General features: G+C 47.4%; 1 protein-coding gene across 1 annotated transcript in view; it reads left to right on the forward strand.

Annotated features, from left to right (window-relative positions):
- The window catches only part of LOC133255253 (neurexin-3), an 887,522-nt gene that overhangs the window by 74,295 nt on the left and 787,944 nt on the right, over positions 1 to 25,283 (forward strand). Inside the window, exon 2 of the mRNA XM_061429773.1 lies at positions 2,358 to 3,798. Within this exon, the coding sequence (XP_061285757.1) occupies positions 3,090 to 3,798 (709 nt within the window). The 5' untranslated portion in view covers positions 2,358 to 3,089. The remainder of the gene's footprint in view (positions 1 to 2,357; positions 3,799 to 25,283) is intronic.

Raw genomic sequence — 25,283 nt, forward strand, 5'->3', positions numbered from 1 at the left:
TCGTGATGTTTGCCTATTTCTGTGGTGTAAATAGTCTAGCGTAGCTGATTTCTTTTGCTACCAAAGTGTCATCAACCAGCTCAAAAACTGCTGATTTTTTTTTTTTTTGGGGGGCAGGGGGGCAGCTCTAGGGCACACGGGCTCAGTAGTTGCAGCTCACACGCTCCAGAGTGTGGGCTCAGCTTTTGTGGCGCACGGGCTTTAGTTGTCTGGGGCTTGTGGAATCTTTCCAGACCAGGGATCCAACCTGCCTCTCCTGTATCCACAGGCAGATTCTTATCCACTGTACCACCGTGCGTGCGTGCTAAGTCACTTACAGTCATGGACACCTCTTTGTGAGCCTCTGGACTGTAGCCTGCCAGGCTTCTCTGTCCATGGGATTCTCTAGGCAAGAATGCTGGAGTGGGCTGCCATGCCCTCCTCCAGGGGATCGTTCCGACCCAGGGATTGAACTCATGTCTCCTGTAGCACCTGCATTGCAGGTGGATTCTTTTACCTGTTGAGTCACCAGGGAAGCCCCAGGGAGGTCCAAAAATTGCTGGCATTTTAAGACTTGGTTTGGCTTGTGCGTGTGCAAAGCTTGCATGTTTTGGCACATGCTATGCTCATGTTCCAGTTAAGACTTCCTCACGCCCCTGGAGGTGCCCATGCCACACTCTGGGAACCACTGTGTGTACAGGACGTTTTATACCACAGAGGCTTTCCTTATAATGGATTTAATCAGCCTCTTTTTGGGTGGGCTTGTGTGTTCACTGGAAATAGGTGTTTGTTGCTGCTTAAGGAACAGCGTTTTCCTCTTCAAAGCATGAGTAATAACTAGCTTTGCTAATGCAGCCATCATAAAAATACTAGACAGTGGTCTGACAGCGACCATGGTAAATTATCGAGCATGCCAATTAATAAGCAGCAACTTGCATAACTCTTAAAAATTACACTCATTGCTCTCATGTGAACAGAGAAGTTTCCTCTCAGCTCTGTGACCAGAGTCTGCCTTCAGTTGGCCACCCCTTAACTGGGTGCTGGTGCATTTACAATCAGTATAAAACATGCATGATATGCTCTAGCTCTGTGACATTCCTTAACTATTCATTTGTTGTTCATTCTGTTTTTTTTTTTAATTTAAAAATGTATGTTTTAATATACTGTCCCCTTTGCAGACATACACATACTCACACGTACAGACATACACCAGCAATCCCCTCTTCTCATCCTTCCTTACAAATAAGGAAAGAGGTAGCATTCATTGTTCACCTACTGTGGCTATATCCTCATGCTAGAATCTTCTAATACATGATTGCATTGAATCCTGTCTCCAACTTTGTAAAAAGGCTATTATTTTCTCTACTTTATGAGTGAGAAAATAGAAGCTCAAATAAGTTAAGAAATTTTCTCAAAGCTCCATATAGAAGAACTGGGATATACTCAGCCTTTTTTTTTTTTTTTTAAAGGTTCAAAGTACATTCTCCCCGCCCCCGCCCCCCGCCCCAAGACCTTTTCTCCAACATTTAGTTAAGAGATGAGTGTTTTTTGCTCATTACTCACCTCCTAGTTTATTTTCACTGACTCCTGTAAATAATTCCCTCAAAAATGTAAAGGTGAGGATCTGTCTTCGGCTGCCTACACCAGACATTGGCTTGGCAAAGTGAGAAAGAAAATCTAAAACAAACAAACAAACAAATCACTATCATGTTCATGTCTTTTAATAGGTAAACAAGTTAAAACTGCATGTGTGTATTTGAGTATCTAAAATGTTAGCTGCTGCTGCTAAGTCGCTTCAGTAGTGTCCGACTCTGTGCGACCCCACAGACAGCAGCCCACCAGGCTCCCCCGTCCCTGGGATTCTCCAGGCAAGAACACTGGAGTGGGTTGCCATTTCGTTCTCCAATGCATGAAAGTGAAAAGTGAAAGTGAAGTCGCTCAGTCGTGTCCAACTCTTCGAGACCCCATGGACTGCAGCCTACCAGGCTCCTCCGTCCATGGGGTTTTCCAGGCAAGAGTACTGGAGTGGGGTGCCATTGCCTTCTCTAAAATGTTAGCATGTACCTGAAAATTAAATTTTGGCTACGTGACCCTGTGATATGAACATTGTAAAAATGTGCTGATATGGCTTGGCGGGTTTGATACTTTTTTGCACGTGGAAAACCTGAGTGCATCGTTAGGAGCTGAGCTTGGGGTCCTGACATGGCTCTGAAAGACCCCAGGCCCTCCCTGCCGCTTAAAGCACCAAGCGCTCTGGGACTCACCAGAGTAGCCGGGCTCGCAGTCAGCACTCCATCAATATTTGTGAAATAGGGTGCAATATTTTCCTGACACGGGGCCCTAATCTTCCTTTCCTTCTCCCCCCCTCCTTCCTGCAGGTCTTTTCTCTGGAGTCCTGGGAGGCAGGTTACGGGCTGGACCGCCCCGAGTGGACCATGAAGCCTGAGTCCACTTCCGTTTGGCCCCGGGCCCTGCTCTGCCTGAGCTTTCAACTTCCGGCTACTCCCCTCCCCGCGGCCCTCGGCTGCTAGGAGGTCGGCCTTCAGGGCTGGTCCTCGGCCTGTTTCTACCTTGCGCCTGGCTCACCTGACTGCTCGCTCCTCCTCCATCACGGCCCCCCTGACCCCAGCCCTCTCCCCGGCCTCCCTGGCTGGGCCGTTTGGGGGTCTGCTGCCGGGAGGTGGACATTGCTGAAGGCTTCCACCCGCCAGCCAGCCCGCCGTGTACTTTTCTCCTGCCCAATCAAGGCCTCCGGATCCACATTGGATAGCTGAGATCTTTTCTTGGAGAAGGACACTCTGCTCCCCACTCTGCACCCTCACTGTCCCCCGCCCGCCTGACTGACCTCCTCTATTGCTGCCCCGTCCTTCCCCCACTCTGTCTCTTACTGAATTTCTTACTTGTGGGTGCCCACCAGGGGCTTTCTGGTTTTCTTTCCTCCTTCCTCATCCTCTTCTCTGTGTGTGTGTGTGTGCCTCCTCCCTCTTGTGTGTTCTCTGTCCCCCAGCCATCTCCTCTTCCTCTCTGCCTTCCACTTCAAAGGAGGTGGGGCAGGGGGATTGTCCCCCGAGGGCCGTTCCCCGCCTCCGGGCCCCTGGGGCTTGGCCAGAATGAGCTTCACCATGCACTCGGTGTTCTTCACCTTGAAGGTGAGCCTCCTGCTGGGATCCCTGCTGGGGCTCTGCCTGGGCCTGGAGTTCATGGGCCTCCCCAACCAGTGGGCGCGCTACCTCCGCTGGGATGCCAGCACGCGCAGCGACCTCAGCTTTCAGTTCAAGACCAACGTGTCCGCGGGGCTGCTCCTCTACCTAGACGACGGCGGCGTCTGCGACTTCCTCTGCCTCTCCCTGGTGGACGGCCGTGTGCAGCTGCGCCTCAGCATGGACTGTGCGGAGACCGCCGTGCTGTCTGGCAAGCGGGTGAACGACAGCAGCTGGCACTTCGTCATGGTGAGCCGCGACCGCCTGCGCACAGTGCTGGTGCTCGACGGGGAGGGCCGGTCCGCGGAGCTGCAGCCCCAGCGGCCCTACATGGACGTGGTCAGTGACCTGTTCCTGGGCGGCGTTCCCGCCGATATCCGGCCGTCTGCTCTGACCCTTGATGGGGTGCAGGCCATGCCCAGCTTCAAGGGATTAATCTCGGATCTCAAGTACGGCAACTCAGAGCCCCGGCTTCTGGGAAGCCAGGGTGTCCAGTTGGATGCCGAGGGGCCCTGCGGCGAGCGTCCCTGTGAAAATGGCGGCATCTGCTTTCTCCTGGATGGACACCCCACCTGTGACTGTTCTACCACCGGCTATGGCGGCAAGCTGTGCTCGGAAGGTAAGGGTCCTCTTCTCTACCCCTCTGAGCTTGAGCCCACCCCGGACGGCTTGGGTAAGGATCAAGATCGCCTGGAGGGAAACCAGTTCTATCATTGACCCGCCTCTTTAGCTGCCTGTTAGATAATTGGGTCTCTTTCCCCGAGGGTGTGGTAGAAATCCTTGGCTTTCTCTCAATGGAAAAAATCCATCAGATCTCAGCAGGAGAGAATCCTGACTACTCAACCAGGGGCTCCTTCCTTAGACAGATGTTTGGCTCTGCTCAAAAGGCTGGATAGAGTATAGGATCTGAGCCCCAGCTCAGCTCTTTCCACCGCGGTGAAGCTTCGAAGGGTCAGTACAAGGCCAGATGTCAGATGGAAAGGGGCAAAGTGGCTGTCTATGGTGGCTGTCTATGGCCCTCTTGATCCCTTGAGAATTGGGCCCTTGTGAATAGACGGGACACTCCGCATCACTTTCTCCTTATCATCCCTAACATAAGGAATGCCGGTGCAAAGAAGAATGAGGGTTGATAGACTGTGGGTCCACACCTGGCCTTGCTGTCAACCCAGCCCTTCAGCTGTGCCCCTCCTCCCACAGTCTTCTGGAAGGTGTCTGATGGGTAGACAGGGCATTTTTGGGGGGGACTTCTCGCCTCCTCGTACTAAGACCCCCAGGTGATTTCATTGTGCAGCAAAAGTTGGGAACCAACAGGTCAAGGGAGGTCAGGTAGGTGGGGCCAGGTGAGTGTCTTAGTGCAGACTCCCACAATCCCTTCATTCACGTGCTACCCTACTGCCTTGGGATTTGTAATTAAAAATAGTGTCTGCAGACGTTCCTTACACTTTCCCTGAAACCACCCAACTCCTAAAGCTGTGGTTGATATGAACGTTATCTACTAGCAGGTATTAAAACATTTCTTTAAATCAAAACAAAGTTTATTTCACAGGTGATACATGCTGGAGACCAGGACACTCTGGGGATCTTCTTGGGAGCCTCCTTGTAGGTCAAGTATGGGCTATTGCAAGAGTGCTTCTTTCCTCTTCTGGGCCTGCCATCACACCTCCCTTCTTGTGGGTGGGTTGCCAGAAAGGGAGATGCAAGACGTGCAAGAAGTCCTTTTCTGACCTCTGTTATTCCTCACTGAGTCCACTGGAGGAGGGATGGGGCAGAGGGGTAGAGGCAGCCCCAACCCACAGAGTCATCTGGGGACAGTGGTTACTGAAGCACTTACCACAAGCAGGTCCCCCTGGAGCTGACCGCTGTTCCAGAGCTTCTGGGCTTTGGAGAAAGTTCTTCCTGAAGGCTGACATGAACACTTGTTTTCTCCTTCGCCCAAAGGATCTGTTCTGTTCTCAGAACTGGCATTGGGAGCTGGCATTCTTCCTTTCTAGGGACCAGAGTGTTTGCAAGTGTGTTGTTAACTTGCTGATTATCCCTGATTGCATTTTTTGTGTTTAAAAAGAACTCATTTCCTCTGGGCAGGTTTGGATCAGCACTTTTCTGCAGGAAGAAATCTCTATACTGTATATGTATACAATTTTTTCTCTCTCTTATTTATTTATTTATTTTTTTGGTTTGGGTGTGTGTGTATGTTTGTTTGAGGTCTCCAGAGGAGTTTCTTCAGAGTAGGTGATAAGCAGTCAACTTTTTAATAGCTAAATACAGTATATATATTTTAATGATGGTTTTTTTTCTATAGGGTTCAGACCATCTCGTGGCTATGGACTGATGCCTCTATCTGTAGAAGGCAAACGCGGCATATTTCATTATTCTCACGGTACATAATACAGTAAACAGACTTAGTATTAACTGCACTCCACTAACTACTAACACTTGGTTGGTCTGGAGCAGTGCAATGGCTGAGGTGAGGGTGGATGTTGGGGGAGGTACCAGCATTTACTGTTGGTGACTTGAAGCCTGTTGCTCCTGGTAATTGTCATTATGTCTAATCAATCACAAAGATGCATCTCAGGCTTTTAGTAAATATCCGTTCTCTCCACACAGTTAATTTTTAGAGTAAGCAGGGGGAAGACTCACCTGTAAAATATGAAGGGGAAAAAAAAAACACCCACAGCAGCTGCTGAGTGTCAAGCCGATCTGCATAAAACAAGACAAACAGCCTAAACAAATACCTGCCCGTTTTCCTAAAGACAGTGTAAAGCGGGCAGTGAGGGTGCCTCTCTGGCCTCATCTCTCGCCCACTTTAAATTGCAAATGTCACAGAACTGAAACCCCCCGGGGACTTGGTCCCAGCAGCGGGTGCTGTGTACCAAGCCTCTGATCATCCCACTTTGCAGGATGGGCCGTGCTGTTTGATTGTGTGAGGGCTTCATGCTTTAGCAGTTCAAAGGCAGGAAGAGCTGGGAGGGCTCCTGCAGCTTCAGATGGATGTGGTCGGGGCCTGTTGGAGGCGCTCTCTGCGGTCCATTAGCTTCTAGCATGCTGGCGGTATTGATGTTTGCTTGGCCTGTCTGGCTTTCCATGCCTCAGTGGCTTGGAAATGTCTCCATTCTGCACCCCAGGAAGAACTCACTGCTGGGCCCATCTCTTCTATTTGCTTTGGGCGATTTTGACCTCCCATTGGGTATCTTTTCTAGGTAAGACCCACAAGACCCTGGAGATAGTTGCTGTGGGAGAGTTGGGTTTGCGGGGGACAAGTTATGGACACAGTTATCTTCTGTTTCTTGTGGCAAAAGACTTTGGCTGCAGACTGAACCCCACACAGCCTACTTGGGGAAACTTCATCCCAAGACTCCCAAACCAGCTAATGGTCACATTGAACATTCTGGCACATGATGGAGAGAGAGGGGGGTGGTCCTGGACTTTTTTTCTTCTTCTTCTAGGTTGTTATGTTTATAAATCAAATGTTTGGGTTTTCAACTTCAGATTTGTTCAAGATGACTTTTAATCTTGCCTCAAAATAACTTTAAAATTATGCATATCTGGTTTGGAATATAATCCTGCTGTGTGGGACATATTCACCTGGCTTTTTCTGTTTAGCCCAGTCCTGTTTTGGGGCATCTCTGAAGCTCACTGGACAATAAAGAGGTGCCCCCAGCTGCCTCCAGACAGCAGCCCTCTCGTTGGTTATTGGGGGCTTGTCATTACCTTGACATGAGTTTAGCTTGATTGTTTGTTTTTAAAACATTCTCAATTGTGAACGTGCAGGTATTGAATTTCTCAACAATCTTATAGCCATGACGAACTGGTTCACTGCCAAAGGGTCTCCGTTTCAGTACCAGCTTCCCTGAAGGGTTCATTTAGCCTGAAACCAGCCTGCTGCAGGTGGGGTGGGGCCAAGGAAAGGTGGGGAAGTTTCCACAGGTTGATCTCTACGATCAGATCTTAATGATCAGATCTTAATCCATGGGTCTACCTGTGTCAAAGATCATTTGTACACCCGTGTTTTTAGGTTAATTTCAGTGAGGTGACATGAGGTCCTGTTGAGTCGGCAAAAAGAAAAATCGGTTCTTTGTCTGCTATCTTTTCCTGCTAACTTAGGCAGGTGCCCAGGGCAAAAGCGACTTGTTGAGTTGTTAAGTTTTCAGGGGTGGGGATCCCCCAATGAGGTACAGCTGTGGGTGCAGGTAATAGGGGCCAGAGTCTGAGGACAAGCACATGGTGGTGTGGGCTCCACGAGCCTCCCATCCATCCCGCATCCCTCCCGCCGTCTGAAGCTGACATCCTACTCAGGTTGGTTGATGGATGGCTCAGTACCACCGTGTGGCCTTGGTGTGCCTTCCCGAAAGTGAATTTTAATTAGTTTTCTTTTTTATGGTGAACGTTCCGTTTCTTCTCCCATTTCTCAAAGCCAGAACTAAGATGGAAAGGTATTCCAAGAAGAGGTGCTTACCTCCGAAGTTTTACCAAGAGCCAGAGACATCCGATGCTATAGTGAAGGTCCCAGTGATTGCCATGGCTCCTCCCATGTTTAGGAGGAGTTTGGGGCACTTGTATAAAAATATCACCGTCTCTTCCCCTCGCCCTTGCCCCTGCTACCTGAATAGTAATGTGGCTTTGTTCCTAATCTCAGTCAACCCCTATGGCCGAGGATCGGAGTGGGCAGTGGTGAGTCAAGAGGCCAGTCTAGCTCCTTTTCAGAATCCTTCCCCTTGGGGTGGAGACAAGCCCAGAAGCAGGGAGGACTCGACTTCCCACCCAGCATTCGGGCGTTAGGACCAGCCCCGCTCTCCCCCGGCCCAGCCAGCCAGCCAGCCAGCGGGGGCTGTCGCTAAATGAGCCTGAATAGGGGTCTGATTGCTCTTTCTCGTCCTCTCCTCCTGATTACCCAGCGAGATTTCCTGGGTATGCTGCATGCTAAATGACAGAGCCGCCGCCTTCCACTTGCTCCAATTATCCTTCTTTTAACTGAGAGGGAAGAGCAATTTTTTTTTGAACTGCTCCCCCCACTCCCCTCCTCACAATAGCGTCTCCGCCTCCTTGTAAAGACAGGAGACCCTTCTTCCTTGTACCCTCTTCTGTGGTACAAGGAGAGCAGCCTTCTCCTTCCACCCCAGCCCACACTCCAGCTGTGGGCTGCAGAGAGGGTGGGCCTTGGATAAGGCTTGGTTCGGGTTCAGCAGGGTTGAGGGGCGGGCGGGCATTCTGCCAGAAGCCTTCCAGGAGCCCTGAACTTGCATTTGCATCTGGTGATGAGACACCACAGGCCCAGCTCTGGGGGGCTAATCATCTTAATTATCTTTAAGTCCCCTATCTCCCTTCACAGGCTGTCCCAGAGCAGCTGCCGTCAGCTCAGTCCCCTGTTCACAGGACAGAAGAGGTGGGGTGTGGGCTGTGTGTTGGGGGGATGGAGCTAACATGCCGTCCCCAATGCCTCCTACTGCCCTGGGGTCACTGGCTCTAGAGAAGTGAGGCCCCAGGGGCAGGGGTCAGGGGTGGAAATGGAGTGAGAGAGACTTTGGGACAAGGCTCCAGAGATCAAGCAGCCTTCCTTAGAAAAAGTAATAGTGATGTTATTTACTGTTTTTGAGCACCGCCCCAGCCTGAATCCTACGTGCTTCCTACGCATGGTCTCATCTAATTCTCACAACACTCCTATGCAGTTGATACCATTAACTAGCCCCATTTCACAGATGAGGAAACTGAGGAGCAGAGAAATCAAAAACTTGATGAAGGTTTGGTGCTATGCTTAAGAGCACAGCTTCTGGACTTACGTGAAGGCTTGTCCACTTACACGCGGTGTTTGGAGATGGTTTTGGAAGCTTCAGCATCCTCAACAATAATAATAACAACAATGATGAGAGCAGCTGACAGTCACCCGGCCAGGTCTGCTCTGTATTAGCTTTTGTGACCCTCAGAACCACTCTTGACACACTATTGTTATTCTACTTTTGTAGATAAGGAAGTTGAGGGACAAAGGCTAAGTAACTCCCCCCAGGGAGAGACTGGAATGGAGTATATATCTCAAGGGTCTGGCTTCAAAGCCCACACTCTTAACCACTGTGCTGTCCTGCCTTGCAGCAAAGCAGGGATAACAAGAAATCATACGTTAGGTAGTTGAGAGCACAGAAGGAGACGAAACATAAAAAATGATCAGCACAGTCTCTGGGAAAGAAGGAGTCCTAACTCTGGGCTGTTGGCTGCCTGGTGGGTGTAAGAATGGATTTTGTGTCAATTTGGTTTCATAGAAGGTTTGAAGCTTCCCTTTGAGCTACCCCCACCTCTGTCATTTTCCTTCATCCTTGTTAGAGAGGCAGCAGCAAGAAAAGGAGGGGAATTTCGGGAGCATCTAGAATCTAATTTCATTACCATTTTACCCCTGCCTAAGAGCTTGGGGTCACTGACAGCGGTGGTGCCTGCTGGACTGGATTCAGAGCTCTGTGCCCCGTAAATGTGGCGTTCCGGTCCACAAGGCATCCCACAGAGGGGGTAGCACAGGCCTCACTGTCCCACAGAATAGGTGAGAGCGCCATTCATCTTGCAGGTAGACAGCGTGAGGGCAAGCTTAGATGCTGCCTGTTCGGCAGGTGGCCCTGCGACTCGAGAGCCCAGATCTTCAACCTAGCATTTTATATCGCTCCTAGGCTGCCTTCATTAACACAAATGGCCTGTGTCTCCATTGTGAAATGGAGCATTGCCTCCCTGGTTGCTGATGATAAGCAAAATGTCAAACTCCCGGTGCAGGAGGTTATCAGCTTGGCCAGTCCCAGAAGATCTGCTCCTCCCAGTCGGAAAGAAAGAGAGGCGATGAGAGAATGAGAGAGAATGAATGAGTCTGAGTATTCACTTCCCACCCTGGTTTGAAATGAAGCGCCTGGGAATGGACCCATGGGTCCCGAGGAAGTTGCACGGCTTCCCCACGCTGGAGCATCACTGGATGGACCGCATGACCTCTTCAGACTCGCCTTTGATTTCCCAGGTACCAGGAAGTGGCCGGCAGCCCACCCAGGGTTGGCGGTCAAAGACGGAGCTCCAGGATTCATCCTTCGCACTTCTTGCTTTCCTGCTGTCTTCTGACTCTCTTCCCAGATAGCAAAACCAAACTCCCTTCCTCTGTGTTTATTCCTCCCTTTTCCTTTGTGTGTGTGGGAGGGGAGATTATTACAGAGGCAGAGGCGGATTTGCCACAAAATTAAACTTTTGGCCTATCTTCACTTGCATGGTCCCTTTTCAAGGCCCCATGCATATTATTGTATTTGTGATTTTTGTTTTTTTTCTTAAGGCATGCCTGACCTCACGAGCTTCTGGTTCCCCCTCTGTGGATCCACCTCTGTTAAGAAGGCTTGTTGCTGTCCAGCGACAGCAATGTTGCTCTGGGTGTATGAGTGATTCCCCAGTGACCCCTGACCCTTCATCACAGACGCGTTTCCTTTCTGTTCATGACCAACAGGGCAGGAGGAGCCATGGGGACGGAGCACGGGAGGATGAAGGCAGAGAGGAACATGATTTGGGGAGGCGTGGTGGGGAGCAGGGGACATGTAGGATATGCAGTGGGTAACGAGGATGTGTTCAGAAATGTTTGCTGTAAATTTCGAGGAACAAGCTTGTGTTTAAGCAGGGGACACATCTGGGGCCCTCCTGAGGTTTCGCAGCTGAGGTTGGGATGCTTGGTTTGCGCGGCTCAGCGCCGGGCCGTGTTACAGGTGGCAGGCTGCGGCTGACAGAGGGGAGGGACAAAGCGTGGCTCGGCAGGCCTGCCTCTGTGATCTGTTTGGGAACTGACAGTGCCAGTGGGTTGTCATTACTGCTGTTGTTCTCCAGAAATTGATGTCTTTGGGTGACCTATTTAAAAGCAATATGGGGCCCCTTTAAATGTGTCGTCATCTGTGTCTGGGCTCAAACCTTCACGGCTAGCCACGATATTCCAACATAATGTATTTTCCAAAAAACTTTTTTTTTTTTTTTTAACATCTAAGAACTGGTACCAGCAGCTTTTAAAAACAAATTCATCTCATCGTCATCCAGCCCAACTCTCCAGCTCCACTTACTTGGTGTGTGGACCTAAAAATCATGAATGCTGTCAGCTCTTCAAGGGAGGGAGGGGGATGCAGTTTTCTGGAAGTTTGTGCAAGGTCCTAAAGAGGCTGAGGATGAAAGGAAGGCAGGGATGCAGGCTGTGGGCAATGGGAAGCTCTTGGTTTAAGCTGTGAAATGCGTTTATATCCTTTTGGTTTTACCGAGGCTCTTGTTTAAGTACAGTATCTTTGCAGCTCAGAAGGTGGCTCTGGGGAGATTCTCCTTTATGCTTCTCCAGGGACCTGTATGCATCCAAGCCTTCTCTGACATTTTTTCCTCTTGCCTGTGCATTTGGTTCTCCTGAAGTGGTCCTGTTTGCTGATGTAAAGTCCTTAGAGGCCAGCGTCTTGATAATCCCATGGTTGTCGGCAGTGTTAGGGTTGGTGCCTCCGCTGGCAGGCGGGGCATTCCAGGCAACCCCATAACCTTTCCTCCATGCATGATTGGAATAGAAAAAGTGCAGTGAGAGAGTGTACAGCTTGTTTACCCAATAGGTTGCTGTCAAATAAAAATGAGCACCCATTGCCAGGAGGGATGAGCAAGGTTGACATTGCTTCTCTGTGATCCACATGGTGGGAAAGGGCCCACCCAACACTCATGGTCTCCACCTTCCTCATTCTCTCAGGCTTCTCTCCAGAAGGGGTCCTGTCTCTCGCATGGTTAGCCTTGGATGGCTAAGGGAATGAGGAAGAGCAGGCTGGGGGGTGTTAAGCCTCTCATCCGTGAGATTCTGAAAGACTAATGATCGTCCCACAGCATATTTGCTTGATCTCGGTCAGGAAAGGCAAGTCTGGAGCTCAGGCTGAGGCAGTGTGCTGTGAGTCTCTTCTTATAAGGAGTCACACTGAAGCATCAGAGGGGTGCTCTGGTGCCATGGGAGAAATCGTCTGTAAGGGATGCCCCACAGGTGTGACCCGTGTAGAGGTCAGGAAGACATTTATACCGCCTTCTAGTCATGGCTCTGCCTGTGTGATGCACTGAAAACCAAGGTGTTCAAAAACAAACACAAAAATCTGCCCCTCCCCCAAAACCAAAAACCAAGATGCTTGTTAACAATCATGGGATGATACATTTGGAGGGAACTTTCTTTTAATTAAGGCATAATTGACATACTAAATTAGTTTCAGGTGTGTAACATAATTTCAAATTCAATATTTGTCTGTATTGCAAAATGCTCACCACAATAAGCCTACTTAACATCCATCACCCTACATAGTTCAGTTCAGTTGCTCAGTCTGACTCTTTGTGACCCCATGGACTGCAGCACACCAGGTTTCCCTGTCCATCACCAACTCCCGGACCCTACTCAAGCTCATGTCCATTGCGTTGGTGATGCCATCCAACTATCTCATCCTCTGTCGTCCCCCTCTCCCCAGTCTTTCCAAGTATCAGAGTCTTTTCCAGTGAGTCAATTCTTCACATCAGGTGGCCAAAGTATTGAAGTTTCAGCTTCAGCATCAGTCCTTTCAATGAATATTCAGGACTGATTTCCTTTAGGATTGACAGATTTGATCTCCTGGTAGTCCAACAGACTCTTAGGAGTCTTCTCCAACACCACAGTTCAAAAGCATCAATTCTTCAGCTCTCAGCTTTCTTTATAGTCCAACTCTTATATCTATACATAACTACTTGAAAAACCATAGCTTTGACTAGACAGACCTTTGTTGGCAAAGTAATGTCTCTACTTTTTAATATGCTACATAGTTACAACATGCTTTTTCTTATTATGAGAACTTTTAAGATTAGCTCTCTTAGCAACTTTTAAACATGTGATACTGTATTATTAATAGTATAGTTACCATGGGCTGTACGTTACTGGAGGGGACTATAAAGGTCATTGGGTCTAATTATTCATTTCACATCCTCTTCTCAACTGTGTAAGACATCTCTCCCTGACTAAAAAACCCCGGGCAGTGGCAACGGCAGGGGCTTGGTACTTTCCAAAGCATCCTGATATATCTCTGATTACAGAGTATTGTGGAGCTCTTCCTTCATCAGGCCAAAGTCTGCTTCTCAGACATTTCCTCACTGGTCCTCATTTTAATTAAAGCAATCTGACCGTTGTGATGGGCCATGTGGGTGGGGCTAATGTGTAGGTCATAACATTTCTGGATGATGCTTTGGAGGAATTAACCCTTGCACAAAGTAGAATTCATAAGGGATTCTCTAATATAGCACTAACAGTATACACACCACTGAGTTATTTAGAATTAACTGCTTGTGATTAATCTTAAATGACATGGGAGGGCTTGATGTGGGAAGAAATCCTGATGTAAGCAGGTGATTCATGCTCCAGTCATTTCGTTCCTGGGGAGCTTGCACTCTGAAGGATTCATGCTTAGCCCCATCTCTGGCTCTATTATCTGTGCCTAATGTGATCCCCCCTAAAATGTCCCATCTTCCTCCATATTCAGCAAGCTTTTCAGCATCTCTGAATTTCCAAGGAGCCCCCTGGAAATATGTAATGGCTCAGAAATAAGGTGAGAAGTTCCAGAATGCTATGGAATAGAGGAAAATGGAATTGGATTGGACTTGCTTGACAAGTCTATCGTGGCAGCCAGGATCAGACGCCCCAACACACATCAAGATTTTGCTTAAAAGCCTAGTAGGATGCTTTAAAAAAAAAGAGAAAAAGACAAGGGTATGATTCGATGTAGCATTGAGTAGCTATTCCTGGAAACTGGCCTTGGAAGCATATGCCCTATTCAGAAATGTTTCCGACTCTGCCAGGCTGCCTTGGGTGTCCCATGTTTTTGGCACTGTTGGGAAGAAGTCTCCCAGGGAGAGGATTAGGCAGGGCTAGAAGATGTTGCTCCTGCATTGGCACGGACTGTAAACCTGCCAAGCAAATCCCCTCCTGCACCCTAAAGGGGATGAGGCTAGTCTTGGCTCTCAGCCACCTCCCCATTGACAGTCACTTTACTGACACTGCAGCAAAGATAGGAGAATTTGTCTCATAATTCATGGTTTAAAATAGTTTGCTTTTAAGAGCAAAGCCCACAGACATCCTTTTGACTCAGAGCATGAAAATGTACTCAGAGTCACCGACTTCTACTGTGGCAGTCCCCATTGTCCGGCCCGTTTCCACCAACCACACGCCCAGAGAAGGAAATGGGCATCTCACATAGTCAAGTGGTAATTGCCACTTGGGAAGAAGATGATTGGGTTTTAGTTGCTGTGGGAACTTTGTTGTTTGCTCCTCCTGATATTGCCCTGGAGAAGGCAATGGCAACCCACTCCAGTGTTCTTGCCTGGAAAATCCGATGGACAGAGGAGCCTAGGGGGCTACAGTCTGTGGGGCTGCAAAGAGTCGGATACGACTGAGTGACTAAACCACCACCATCCTGATACTGAGTTTTCAGTCTTGTGTTAATGCAGATTGGGGCTAAATTTTTTTTTTTTCTTTTTGCTGTGTAGAATATATAACCACTGGCTATGTTTTAATGTGTCTCTCAGCTCCCTTTGGTTTTCACATCCTTAATGCAAGTTGTAGTAGCTCCGTTGGGTTTCCTGATTCCCGTCACAGGAGTATACATGAGGAGGAGTTCTCGTTGAGAATTCTAAGACATGAAGCCAAGGGAAGACCCTGTTTCCTTTTGTGAATTAACGCTACAGGCTGGAAGGCTAAATGGCATGTCTCTGGTATCTGACAAAAAGCAGGTGGTCACCAAATGTCTGTGGCCTTAATGAAGCCTACTCTGTGTGTATGTGTGCCTGCATTCATGTTTTACGTGATGGGTGGATGCAGGTTCCCAAGAACGTGAGCTTAATGTCTGTTTAATACATTGATTACAGCTATGGCTTGGACCACGTAGAGTGGGCCACCTTTAGACATGCCTCCTTTTAATAAGGAAAGTGGTATGGTTGCTGCGGTTTTCGTAGAATCTGAGTCACACACACGTACACTCCACTTGGCTTGATCTAGCTGAGGATGAACTAGAAAGACTTTGTTTGTTTACAACCAGTGGTTTCCTGTAACAATTATAGGCAGCAGCCAGCCTGGGACCATGTAAATGCGTGTGGAATGGCTGTTGGAGGCAGGCGCGGTGTTGTCACTGGAGATGGAGAGGCTCCATCAGCTTTCGTGGATTCCCTGGAGAAGGGGAGGCTCACTGGGGACTAGATAAGTGTCCTTGGATGTGGGAAGAGCTGCCATGTGGGTGGAGGAGGGGGAGGATATTGGGCTGGAGGGTGGAAACGATCAGAGCTAAGAGGAGGAATTCTGATGCTTGGAGCTGCGGGACCGTGGAAGGTGCAGTGTGGCCTTGTCGTACTGCCTGGAGGGGTGCGGAGTGCTGGAGCAACACCTGTGCTGGTGTGCACGTGCCTGTGAACCAAGGACTCCACGGTCCTGGGGTGTCATCACGTCCATCCTCTGCAGTTCCGGGAGATGGGAAGATATTCCTTAGGTCAGTGGGCTTCAGAAAGGGACACATTGGGAATTCCCTGGCCCTCCAGTGGTTAGGATTCTGAGCTCTCACTGTCCAGGGCAAGTCCAATCCCTGGTGGGAGAACTAAAATCCCACTAGCTGTGTGACATGGCCAAAAAAGCAGGGTAAGTGCAAAGACCATTTAAGGGGATACAGGTAGGAAATAGTGAATGTGTAAAGTTAACCTGTATACAAATGATTTATAAGTACATGTAACATACATCTCTCAGGAGAATATAGTAAAATGACTTTTTGTAGTGGGGAGTTGGTGCAGAAAGCTTTGGAGGTCACTGGTCAAGACTCAGATCTATGTTTATCTCTACATCTCTAGTTGAATCTCTAGTTGGCAATAGTTACTCACTTATCCCCCACCCCCACCGCTGGCTTGCAGATTTCAGGTGGGGACTGATACCCAAAGTATCCCCGATGCCAGTGGGATGTGCGTTGGGTTCCTCAACTCTGTCTTCAGCTCTGTGTGTGGTGGTCTTGGTTGACTTGGCCAGGTGGCTTTGGAGGGCCCCATAGGAGGTTGTTCCAGTCACATCTTCCACTTTCAGAAGCCTCAGTGTTTGAGAATGACTAATATTATCTGCTATTGCAGAGTTTTTTTTGCATTAAAAAATCATAGTGTTCGCCGGGGCAACTTTAGATTGTGTAAGAGAACAGAGTCTTTGAAGTATGTTCAAACAGTTGCAAAGCAATCCTTGATGTATAATCATCTGTATGTTGAAGTAGCCCATCTCTTTACTGGAATAAGTTCATTTTCTGACAGTGACTGAGCGAGTGCCTATTGTGTACAAGCTTGGGCCCTGCCCTTGAGGAGCTCATGGTCCAGTTGGAAAGCCCGTCGGGCAAAGAGGTGTTGTGTACATTAGAGCTGCTAAGATACCACATGGTATGTTTGTGGAGCAGCTCAAAAGGCAGCGCTCCACCTGCTTGCGGTGTGTGTGTGCTCATGGCGGAAGTCGGGCTGAAGGGCATTTCATGGTGGAAACCCTCAGGTTGGACTTGAAGCTTTAATTAGTAGACTGGGGGAAAAAGACATTCAGGGGACCCTGTGAAACAGCAAGATGCTCTTGCTAGGAGTTTGCTGTTGTTAATGTGGCTGAATTAAAGGGTTGGGGACCATGGAGGAGGAATATGGGGAGGACTTAGGTAGTGTGGGTCTTAAATGTTTGCATGTATTCAGGACATTATATTTTCCTGCCTTTGGAAACTTTTCAACTGAGCAGTGAATATCAGATATGAATTTTAGAAAGACACAGCATTGTCAATCAACTATATTGCAATGAAATTTTATTTTTTTAAAAAAGAAAGGTGGCTCTAGGAGCAGTTTGTGTGATGGAACAGTTGGTGATTGGGAGAGGGAAAGCTGGGGATCCAGGTAGAGGTGATTGGGTGACTTTGGTGATAGAAGAGTCACTCCTGGGAGGGTAGTGATGGAAGAAGGGCCAACTGCAGAGATGTTAAAAAGAGGCACTTCATACTCCGAAAGGCAATGAGCTTTAGTGGGTTTGCACTTAGACCTTGACTCTGACACACACTAGTTGTGTAAACTTGGGCAAAAGACTTAACTTTTCTGTGTAGCAATTCCACTATTTGTGAAACCAGTGTAATGATGCTGCTACCGCTGCTGTGTTGCCTCAGTCGTGTCCGACTCTGTGCAACCCCATAGACGGCAGCCCACCAGGCTCCCCCGTCCCTGGGACTCTCCAAGCAAGAACACTGGAGTGGGTTGCCATTTCCTTCTCCAATGCATGAAAGTGAAAAGTGAAAGTGAAGTCGCTCAGTCGTGTCCGACTCCTTGCGACCCCATGGACTGCAGCCCACCAGGCTCCTCCGCCCATGGGGTTCTCCAGGCAGGAGTACTGGAGTGGGGGGCCGTCGCCTTCTCCGGAGTGTAATGATAGTGCCCACCATTTCAGATTGCTTTGAAGTTTGAGATCTCACACATAGAATACTTAGAACAATGCTTGGCATGCAGGCAGCATTCAATGAATGTTAGCCATTATTACTAATTATTAATGATGATGATAATTGCAAAGAGGGAAGAAGAGCTTTGATCACATGCTCTTTTGGTTGTAGGGGTAACTAGGAAAGTCAGTGGGAGGAGCAGATTTGGGGTAAAGGTGAGAGAAGGATGATGATAAATGATTTGTCTGTATCTCGCCCACTTTCTCTTCAGCACCTACAGGACACCTGTGGGGAGATGTGCAGAGGCAGGTGGGGGCAAGGGTCATGCTGGGGAGGAGGATAGGGCTGGGCAGAGGTCAGGGTGGTGGTTGTTGTTGTAGGGGTAAGGTGCAGGAGTGAGGTTGTCCAGGCAAGGAGTCTAATTGAGAGGTAAAGGAGGATAAACTCAGAACCTTAATACATAGGGTAGCAGAAGAAAGGAAATCCCTGAGACAGAGTAAAGCGAATGATTGGAGATGTAGAAGGGAAACTAGGGACAAAGGAGAGCTGCTTAAAATTGTTCACTGGGCACTCAATGAAAGAGTACGCCTTCTCTACCTGGTTGAAGTTGGGGCATGCATCGGAATATAATAAAACAGCATCGAAAGACTGTATAATTTAGCTTCAAAAAACCATTCACATGAACTCTTTGTCTGCCTCTGGAGAGGTCTGTTCATTTGAAAAAATGTCTACATGTAGAAACTTACGCCTCATTTAGAGATGATGATTCTGAGGGTTTTGGATGTTCTGCTCATAAACGTAATACAATTTCTGACTCCTAGAACATTAGAATCTCATGGGAATCAAGGGCTCAGTGATTCAAAAGAAACAAACCCAGAGGAGTGAAGGGACTTGCCCAAGATTAGTGAGTGGGCATTCTGATTTGTACTTTGTGTTTCTTTAAGAACTTGTGTTGCTGCTGCTGCTAAGTCGCTTCAGTTGTGTTTGACTGTGAGACCCCATAGACGGCAGCCCACCAGGCTCCCCCGTCCCTGGGATTCTCCAGGCAAGAACACTGGAGGGGGTTGCCATTTTCTTCTCCAATGCATGAAAGTGAAAAGTGAAAACGAAGTCACTCAGTCGTGTCTGACATTTGCGACCCCGTGGACTGCAGCCTACCAGGCTCCTCCATCCATGGGATTTTCCAGGCAAGAGTACTGGAGTGGGGTGCCATTGCCTTCTCCTGAGAACTTGTGAGCTAAACATAAAATGCGTTCAGTTCAGTTCAGTTCAGTCACTCAGTTGTGTTTGACTCTTTTCGACCCCATGGACTGCAGCACAACAGGCTTCCCTATCCATCACCAACTCCTGGAGCCAGCTCAAACTCATGTCCATCCAGTCAGTGATGCCATCCAACCATCTTATCCTCTGTTGTCCCCTTCTCCTCCTGCCTTCAGTCTTTCCCAGCATCAGAGTCTTTTCCAAGGAGTCAGTTCTTTGCATTAGGTGGCCAAAGTATTGGAGTTTCAGCTTCAGCATCATTCCTTCCAATGAATATTCAGGACTGATTTCCTTTAGGATAGACTGGTTTGATCTCCTTGCAGTCCAAGAGACTCTCAAGAGTCTTTTCCAACACCACAGTTAAAAAGCATCAGTTCTTTGGCACTCAGCTTTCTTTATAGTCCAACTCTAACAGCCATACATGACTGCTAGAAAAACCATAGCTGTGACTAGACAGACCTTTGTTGGCAAAGTAATGTCTCTGTTTCTTAATATGCTGTCTAGGTTGGCCATAGCTTTTCTTTCAAGGAGCAAACTTCTTTTAATTTCATGGCTGCAGTCATCATCTGTAGTGATTTTGGAGCCCCCGAAAATAAAGTCTGTCACTGTTTCCGTTGTTTCCCTATTTTCCATGAAGTGATGTGAGTGGATGCCATGATCTTAGTTTTTTGAATGTTGAGTTTTAAGCCAACATTTTCACTCTCCTCTTTTACTTTCATCAAGAGGCTCTTTAGTTCTTTGCTTTCTCCCATAAGGATGGTGTCATCTTCGTATCTGAGGTTACTGATATTTCTCCTGGAAATCTTGATTCCAGCTTGTGCTTCATCCTGCCCGACATTTCACATGATGTACTCTGTATATAAGTTAAATAAGCAGGGTGACAATATACAGCCTTGACGTACTCCTTTCCCGATTTGGAACCAGTCTGTTGTTCCATGTCTGGTTCTAACTGTTGCTTCTTGACCTGAATACAGATTTCTCAGGCAGGTCAGGTGGTCTAATATTCATATCTCTTGAAGAATTTTCCACAGTTTGTTGTGATCTACACAGTCAAAGGCTTTGGCATAGTCAATAAAGCAGAAGTAGATGTTTTTCTGGTATTCTCTTGCTTTTTCTATGATCCAATGGATGTTGGCAATTTGATCTCTGGTTCCTCAGCCTTTTCTAAATCCAGCTTGAATATCTGGAAGTTCATGGTTTACATACTGTTGAAGCCTTGCTTGGAGAATTTTGAGCATTACTTTGCTAGCATGTGAGATGAGTGCAATTGTGCGGTAGTTTGAACATTCTTTGGCATTGCCTTTCTTTGGGATTGGAATGAAAACTGACCTTTTCCAGTTCTGTGACCACTGCTGAGTCTTCCAAATTTGCTGGTATATTGAGTACAGCACTTTCACAGCATCATCTTTTAGGACTTGAAATACCTTGACTGGAATCCCATCACCTCCACTAGCTTTGTTGGTAGTATTAATGCTTCCTAAGACCCACTTGACTTTGCATTCCAGGATGTCTAGCTCTGGATGAGTGATCACACCATTGTGGTTATCTGGGTCATGAAAATCGTTCTTGTATAGTTCTTCTGTGTATTTTTGCCACCTCTTCTTAATATCTTCCGCTTCTGTTAGGTCCATACCATTTCTGTCCTTTGTTGTACCCATCTTTGCATGAAATGTTCCCTTGGTATCTCTAATTATCTTGAAGAGATCTCTAGTCTTTCCCATTCTATTGTTTTCCTCTTTTCTTTGCATTGATCACTGAGGAAGGCTTTCTTATCTCTTCTTGCTATTCTTTGGAACTCTGCATTCAGATGGATACACCTTTCCTTTTCTCCTTTGCCTTTTGCTTTTCTTATTTTCTCAGCTATTTGTAAGGCCTCCTCAGACAGCCATTGTGCCTTTTTGCATTTCTTTTCCTAGGTATGGTCTTGATCACTGCCTCTTGTACAATGTCATGAACCTCTGTCCATAGTTCTTCTGGCACTCTGTCTATCAGATCTAATTCCTTCAATCTATTTGTCATTTCCACTGTATAATCGTAAGGGATTTGATTTAGGTCATACCTGAGTGGTCTAGTGGTTTTCTCTACTTTCTTTAAGTCTGAACTTGGCAATAAGGAGTTCATAATCTGAGCCACAGTCAGCTCCCAGTCTTGTTTTTGCTGACTGTATAGAGCTTCTCCATCTTTGGGTGCAAAGAATATAATCAGTCTGATTTTGGTATTGACCATCTGGTGATGTCCATGTGTAGAGTCTTCTCTTGTGTTGTTGGAAGAGGGTGTTTGCTGTGACCAGTGCGTTCTCTTGGCAAAACTCTGTTGCCTTTGCCCTGCTTCATTCTGTACTTAAAGGCCAAATTTGCCTGTTACTCCAGGTATCTCTTGACTTCCTACTTTTCACATTCCAGTCCCCTATGACATAAAGGACATCTTTTTTGGGTGTTAGTTTTGGAAGGTCTTGTAGGTCTTCATAGAGCTGTTCAACTTCAGCTTCTTCAGCATTACTGGTCAGAGCATAGGCTTGGATTACTGTGATATTGAATGGCTTGCCTTGGAAACAAACAGAGATCATTCTGTCATTTTTGAGATTGCACCCAAGTACTGCATTTCAGACTCTTTTGTTGACTATGAGGGCTACTCCATTTCTTCTAAGGGATTCTTGCCCACAGTTGTAGATATAATGGTCGTTGGAATTAAATTCACCTATTCCAGTCCATTTTCATTCACTGATTCCTAAAATGTCATTGTTCACTCTTGCCATCTCCTGTTTGACCACTTCCAATTTGTCTTGATTCATAGACCTAAATTTCCAGGTTCCTATGCAGTATTGCTCTTTATAGCTTCGGGGTTTACTTCCATCACCAGTCACATCCACAACTGGGCGTTATTTTTGCTTTGGATCCATCTCTTCATTCTTTCTGGAGTTATTCCTCAATTCTTCTCCAGTAATATATTGGTAACCTACTAACCTGGGGAGTTCATCTTTCAGTGTCATATGTTTTTGCCTTTTCATACTGTTCACTTGGCCATTTTTTTTCTTGGAGTTGGGCATTGAGTTCATAGGGTACTAGCAGTCATACTCAGCTCAAAACCATTGACCTTCTCCTGGGCTTGGGGACGAGACTTCTCTCATTCTGGCTCTTGTGAGCTCAGACAAAGATCCCCCAAACTGGAGACGCTAGAAGCCCCTGGCTCACCAGCCAGTGATGGAAGTGCTGGCAATTAATTCACTGTGGTTTCTCTCTCTCTGCCCCGGGTGGGGCCCTTGGAAAGGAAGCACAATACTTTCAGGAAGTCAAGGCTCGGTTCCAGTTGCTTGCTGCTGCCTTCCTCCCATCTCTGACTCTGGGCCTGGGGGTAAGGATCCTGGGTCCATACTCTAAATGCTTGTTGTGCATTATGATTTTCCAGGAATTTCAGGACACAGGAATTTTCTAACAGCTGTGTTGTATATTGCTGTTCAGCAATCTGAAGTTGCTTATCTAGCGTAAGTCAGAATGGGGTGCCTAGGGAGGAAGGGGAACGCCTTCGAACATTTTTCAAAGCACAAGAAATTGAGGTGTTAGGGGCCCAGCTGGCGTGTGATGAGAACCAAGAAATGGAGCCTACGTGAGCATGCATGCTCACATGAAATCTCTTATACTGAAATCCAGGGATGTTATTTGAAAGGAACTTCTTCCCACCCCGTGTAACAACACACGCTTACTGAGGGCCCACTGTGTGTTAGGGGAAGTACTGGGCGTAGAGTGATGAACAAGACAGTCATGCCTTCAAGCTGTTTAATTAACCAGGCAATTATGAAGTGATGGATGCTTTGACAGGAGAAGCATAGCGTAGCAGTGGTCTCTGTGCTTCCACTGATCCCTCTTCAACCCTGGCAGAGCAAAGACTCAAGTTCAGGGTGTGATTAAGACACTCCAAGGACTTACAGGAGCTCCAGGGCTTTTTTGGACCCAGTGGTCAGGCAGGCTGGTGTAGCCTGAGTCTCTGGCCAGGAATCGCAGTTCAAGCAAGTGGATTTAGGGCTGAGTTTAGCTTTGTGCCCAGTTCTAATCATTTTTACTAAGTATCATTTTTACTAATATCATGGAAATCTTATGATTTATCAGTTGTCTATTTTGATAGACTAAATTTAATAACAAGGGTTTCCCTGATGGCTCAGTGGTAAAAGACTCTGCCTGCCAGAAGGTGGGGGTTTGATCCCTGGGTTGGGAAGATCCCCTGGAGGAAGAAATGGCTACCCACTCCAGTATTCTTGCCTGAAAAATCCCATGGACAGAGTAGCCTGATGGGTTACAGTCCATAGCATCGCAAAGAGTTGGACGCGACTGAGCACACACTCACAAATTTAATAACAATGGTGATGATGAACTAATTCTCATGAAATGCTTTCTATGTACCAGATACTGGTCTATGCCTGGGTTCTCAGTCACTCAGTCATGTCCAATTCTTTGAGACCCCATGGATGGTAGCCCACTAGGCTCCTGTGTCCATGGAACTTTCCAGGCAAGAATACTGGAATGGGTTGCCATTTCCTACTCCAGGGGATCTTCCTGACCCAGGGATCAAACCTGTGTTTCTTGTGTCTCCATTGGCAGGCAGATTCTTTAGCACTGTGCCACCTAGGAAGCCCTCAGACACTGGGCTAAGTGCTTTCAAATGTGACTTCCTTTGATTCTCCCAACCACCCTCACCAGGAAGGTTCTGTTGTTTCTCTGGTTTTATAAATGAGGGATTCATATTGAAAAGAGACAGCAATCTATCTGCCTGAGACATGAGTCTGGCAGTTGGCTGATCTGGAGTTTGCGTTCCCATCGCCTCACTCTGTCCCCCTTTCAATCTGAAACTGAATGATGGCTTCTTTGACCATTGAAGACCCACTCCTATGTTCTGGTGGCCTAACTGGGGTGCCTCTAGCATGGAGGGGGACCGCCTTTCTTCTCCTCACTCACCTGTCTTACGACTTCTCTGCCTTCTGTACTTGACTGACTTTGATCCCAATTCAGGCACAAACAAGCTGTCCTGGAACTCCTCCCCACCACCCACCCTTTATCCATGGTGTCTTATTCCATCCTGTGGGCTGTAAGTGAACTAGGAACTACTTGAGCTGGAATCCTGTATTTTCTGTCTTTTATAACCCATGATCTCCAAGTCATTTCATTGTCATTCACATAGTCTTACTATCCAAGAGGTCTTTGGTCAAGTTTCTGTGGAAATCTTTTGCTTGGCTCAAGTTGTAAGATGACTATTGTTACGATTTGCATATGTACCCCCGACACATACATCTTATCACCCCTTCCCCACCTTGAACATCACAATCGAACCTTCTTATATGAAACTGTGACCTGGAGAGGCAAGCTAACTTAGAATAGGCCAGCAAGTGGCTAGGGGACTGGGACTAGAGCCCAGGGATCGTCACTCTCAGGCTAGCATACATTCCCCTACATCATGCTGAGAAAAGAGAATTGATTGATTCAAAAGGACATTGATTGCCAAGCATAAACCATGGAGATCAAAACAGCTGTGGCGCTTGTCTTCATGGAGCTTACACATAAGAGCTGTGGACAACATAAACCCATAAATGTACGATTACGATTGTGATGAGTGCTGTAGGTGGAAAGAATAAGGTGAGGGGGATCTAATGAGAAAAGGAGGGATCAGGGAGGCCCCTCTGAGGACTGATATCTAAAGATGAGGACGAATAAGGAGAAAGCAGTGGTGAGGGGCCGCCTATGTGTGTGGTCACTTGTTGGGTCCAAGGACAATGTGAATCAGTCTGAAATTCTTGGCAGGAACTATGTCTTTTACGTATTTCTTTGGGATATGGTTGATGGGTAATACTGGTGGATGGATGGATGAAGAACTGTCTGGGGCCTGAGAGAGAGGCCTTCAGTGTGACAGCATCAGGGTGCTGATCTTGTCTCATAAGCGGCATAAACATGAACATCTCCACCCAGAGTTCAGAATCCTACAGCGGAGAACTGGGGAATAGAATCTCTAGCTAAAGGAAGCTCTGTGCGGAGAAGGTGAAGGTGAGGCTGCTGGAACAAGAAAGCCACAGCAAGTATCATTCGCCGCCAACCTTAAGAGACTTGTTCCCCAAATAGCCGCACAGCGTGAGTCCCGCCCACAGTCCAGAGATCAGCTGTGCATTTCCAATAGCGGCTCTTTCTTCCCAGTCTCACTTGCCCTCCCAGGTCCTCCTTCCGGCCACATGTGTTTTCTTGGTAGGTGAAGAGGAAGACGGGGTTGTCCCAGTCAAACCACACTTTATGGCTGTTCTTACCGTATGTATTTATATTTCAGAACATCTAAAGAATTTTCAGCTTGAAGTAGTAGGGGTACAGTCTAAGGCTGGGAATCAGCTAGATCCTTATGCTTCCTGGGTTTTAGACTAATGTTTATTGAACACTTAGTATGTTGCAGGCAC

The sequence above is a fragment of the Bos javanicus genome, chromosome 10, assembly GCF_032452875.1.
Source record: "Bos javanicus breed banteng chromosome 10, ARS-OSU_banteng_1.0, whole genome shotgun sequence".
Taxonomy (NCBI): domain Eukaryota; kingdom Metazoa; phylum Chordata; class Mammalia; order Artiodactyla; family Bovidae; genus Bos; species Bos javanicus.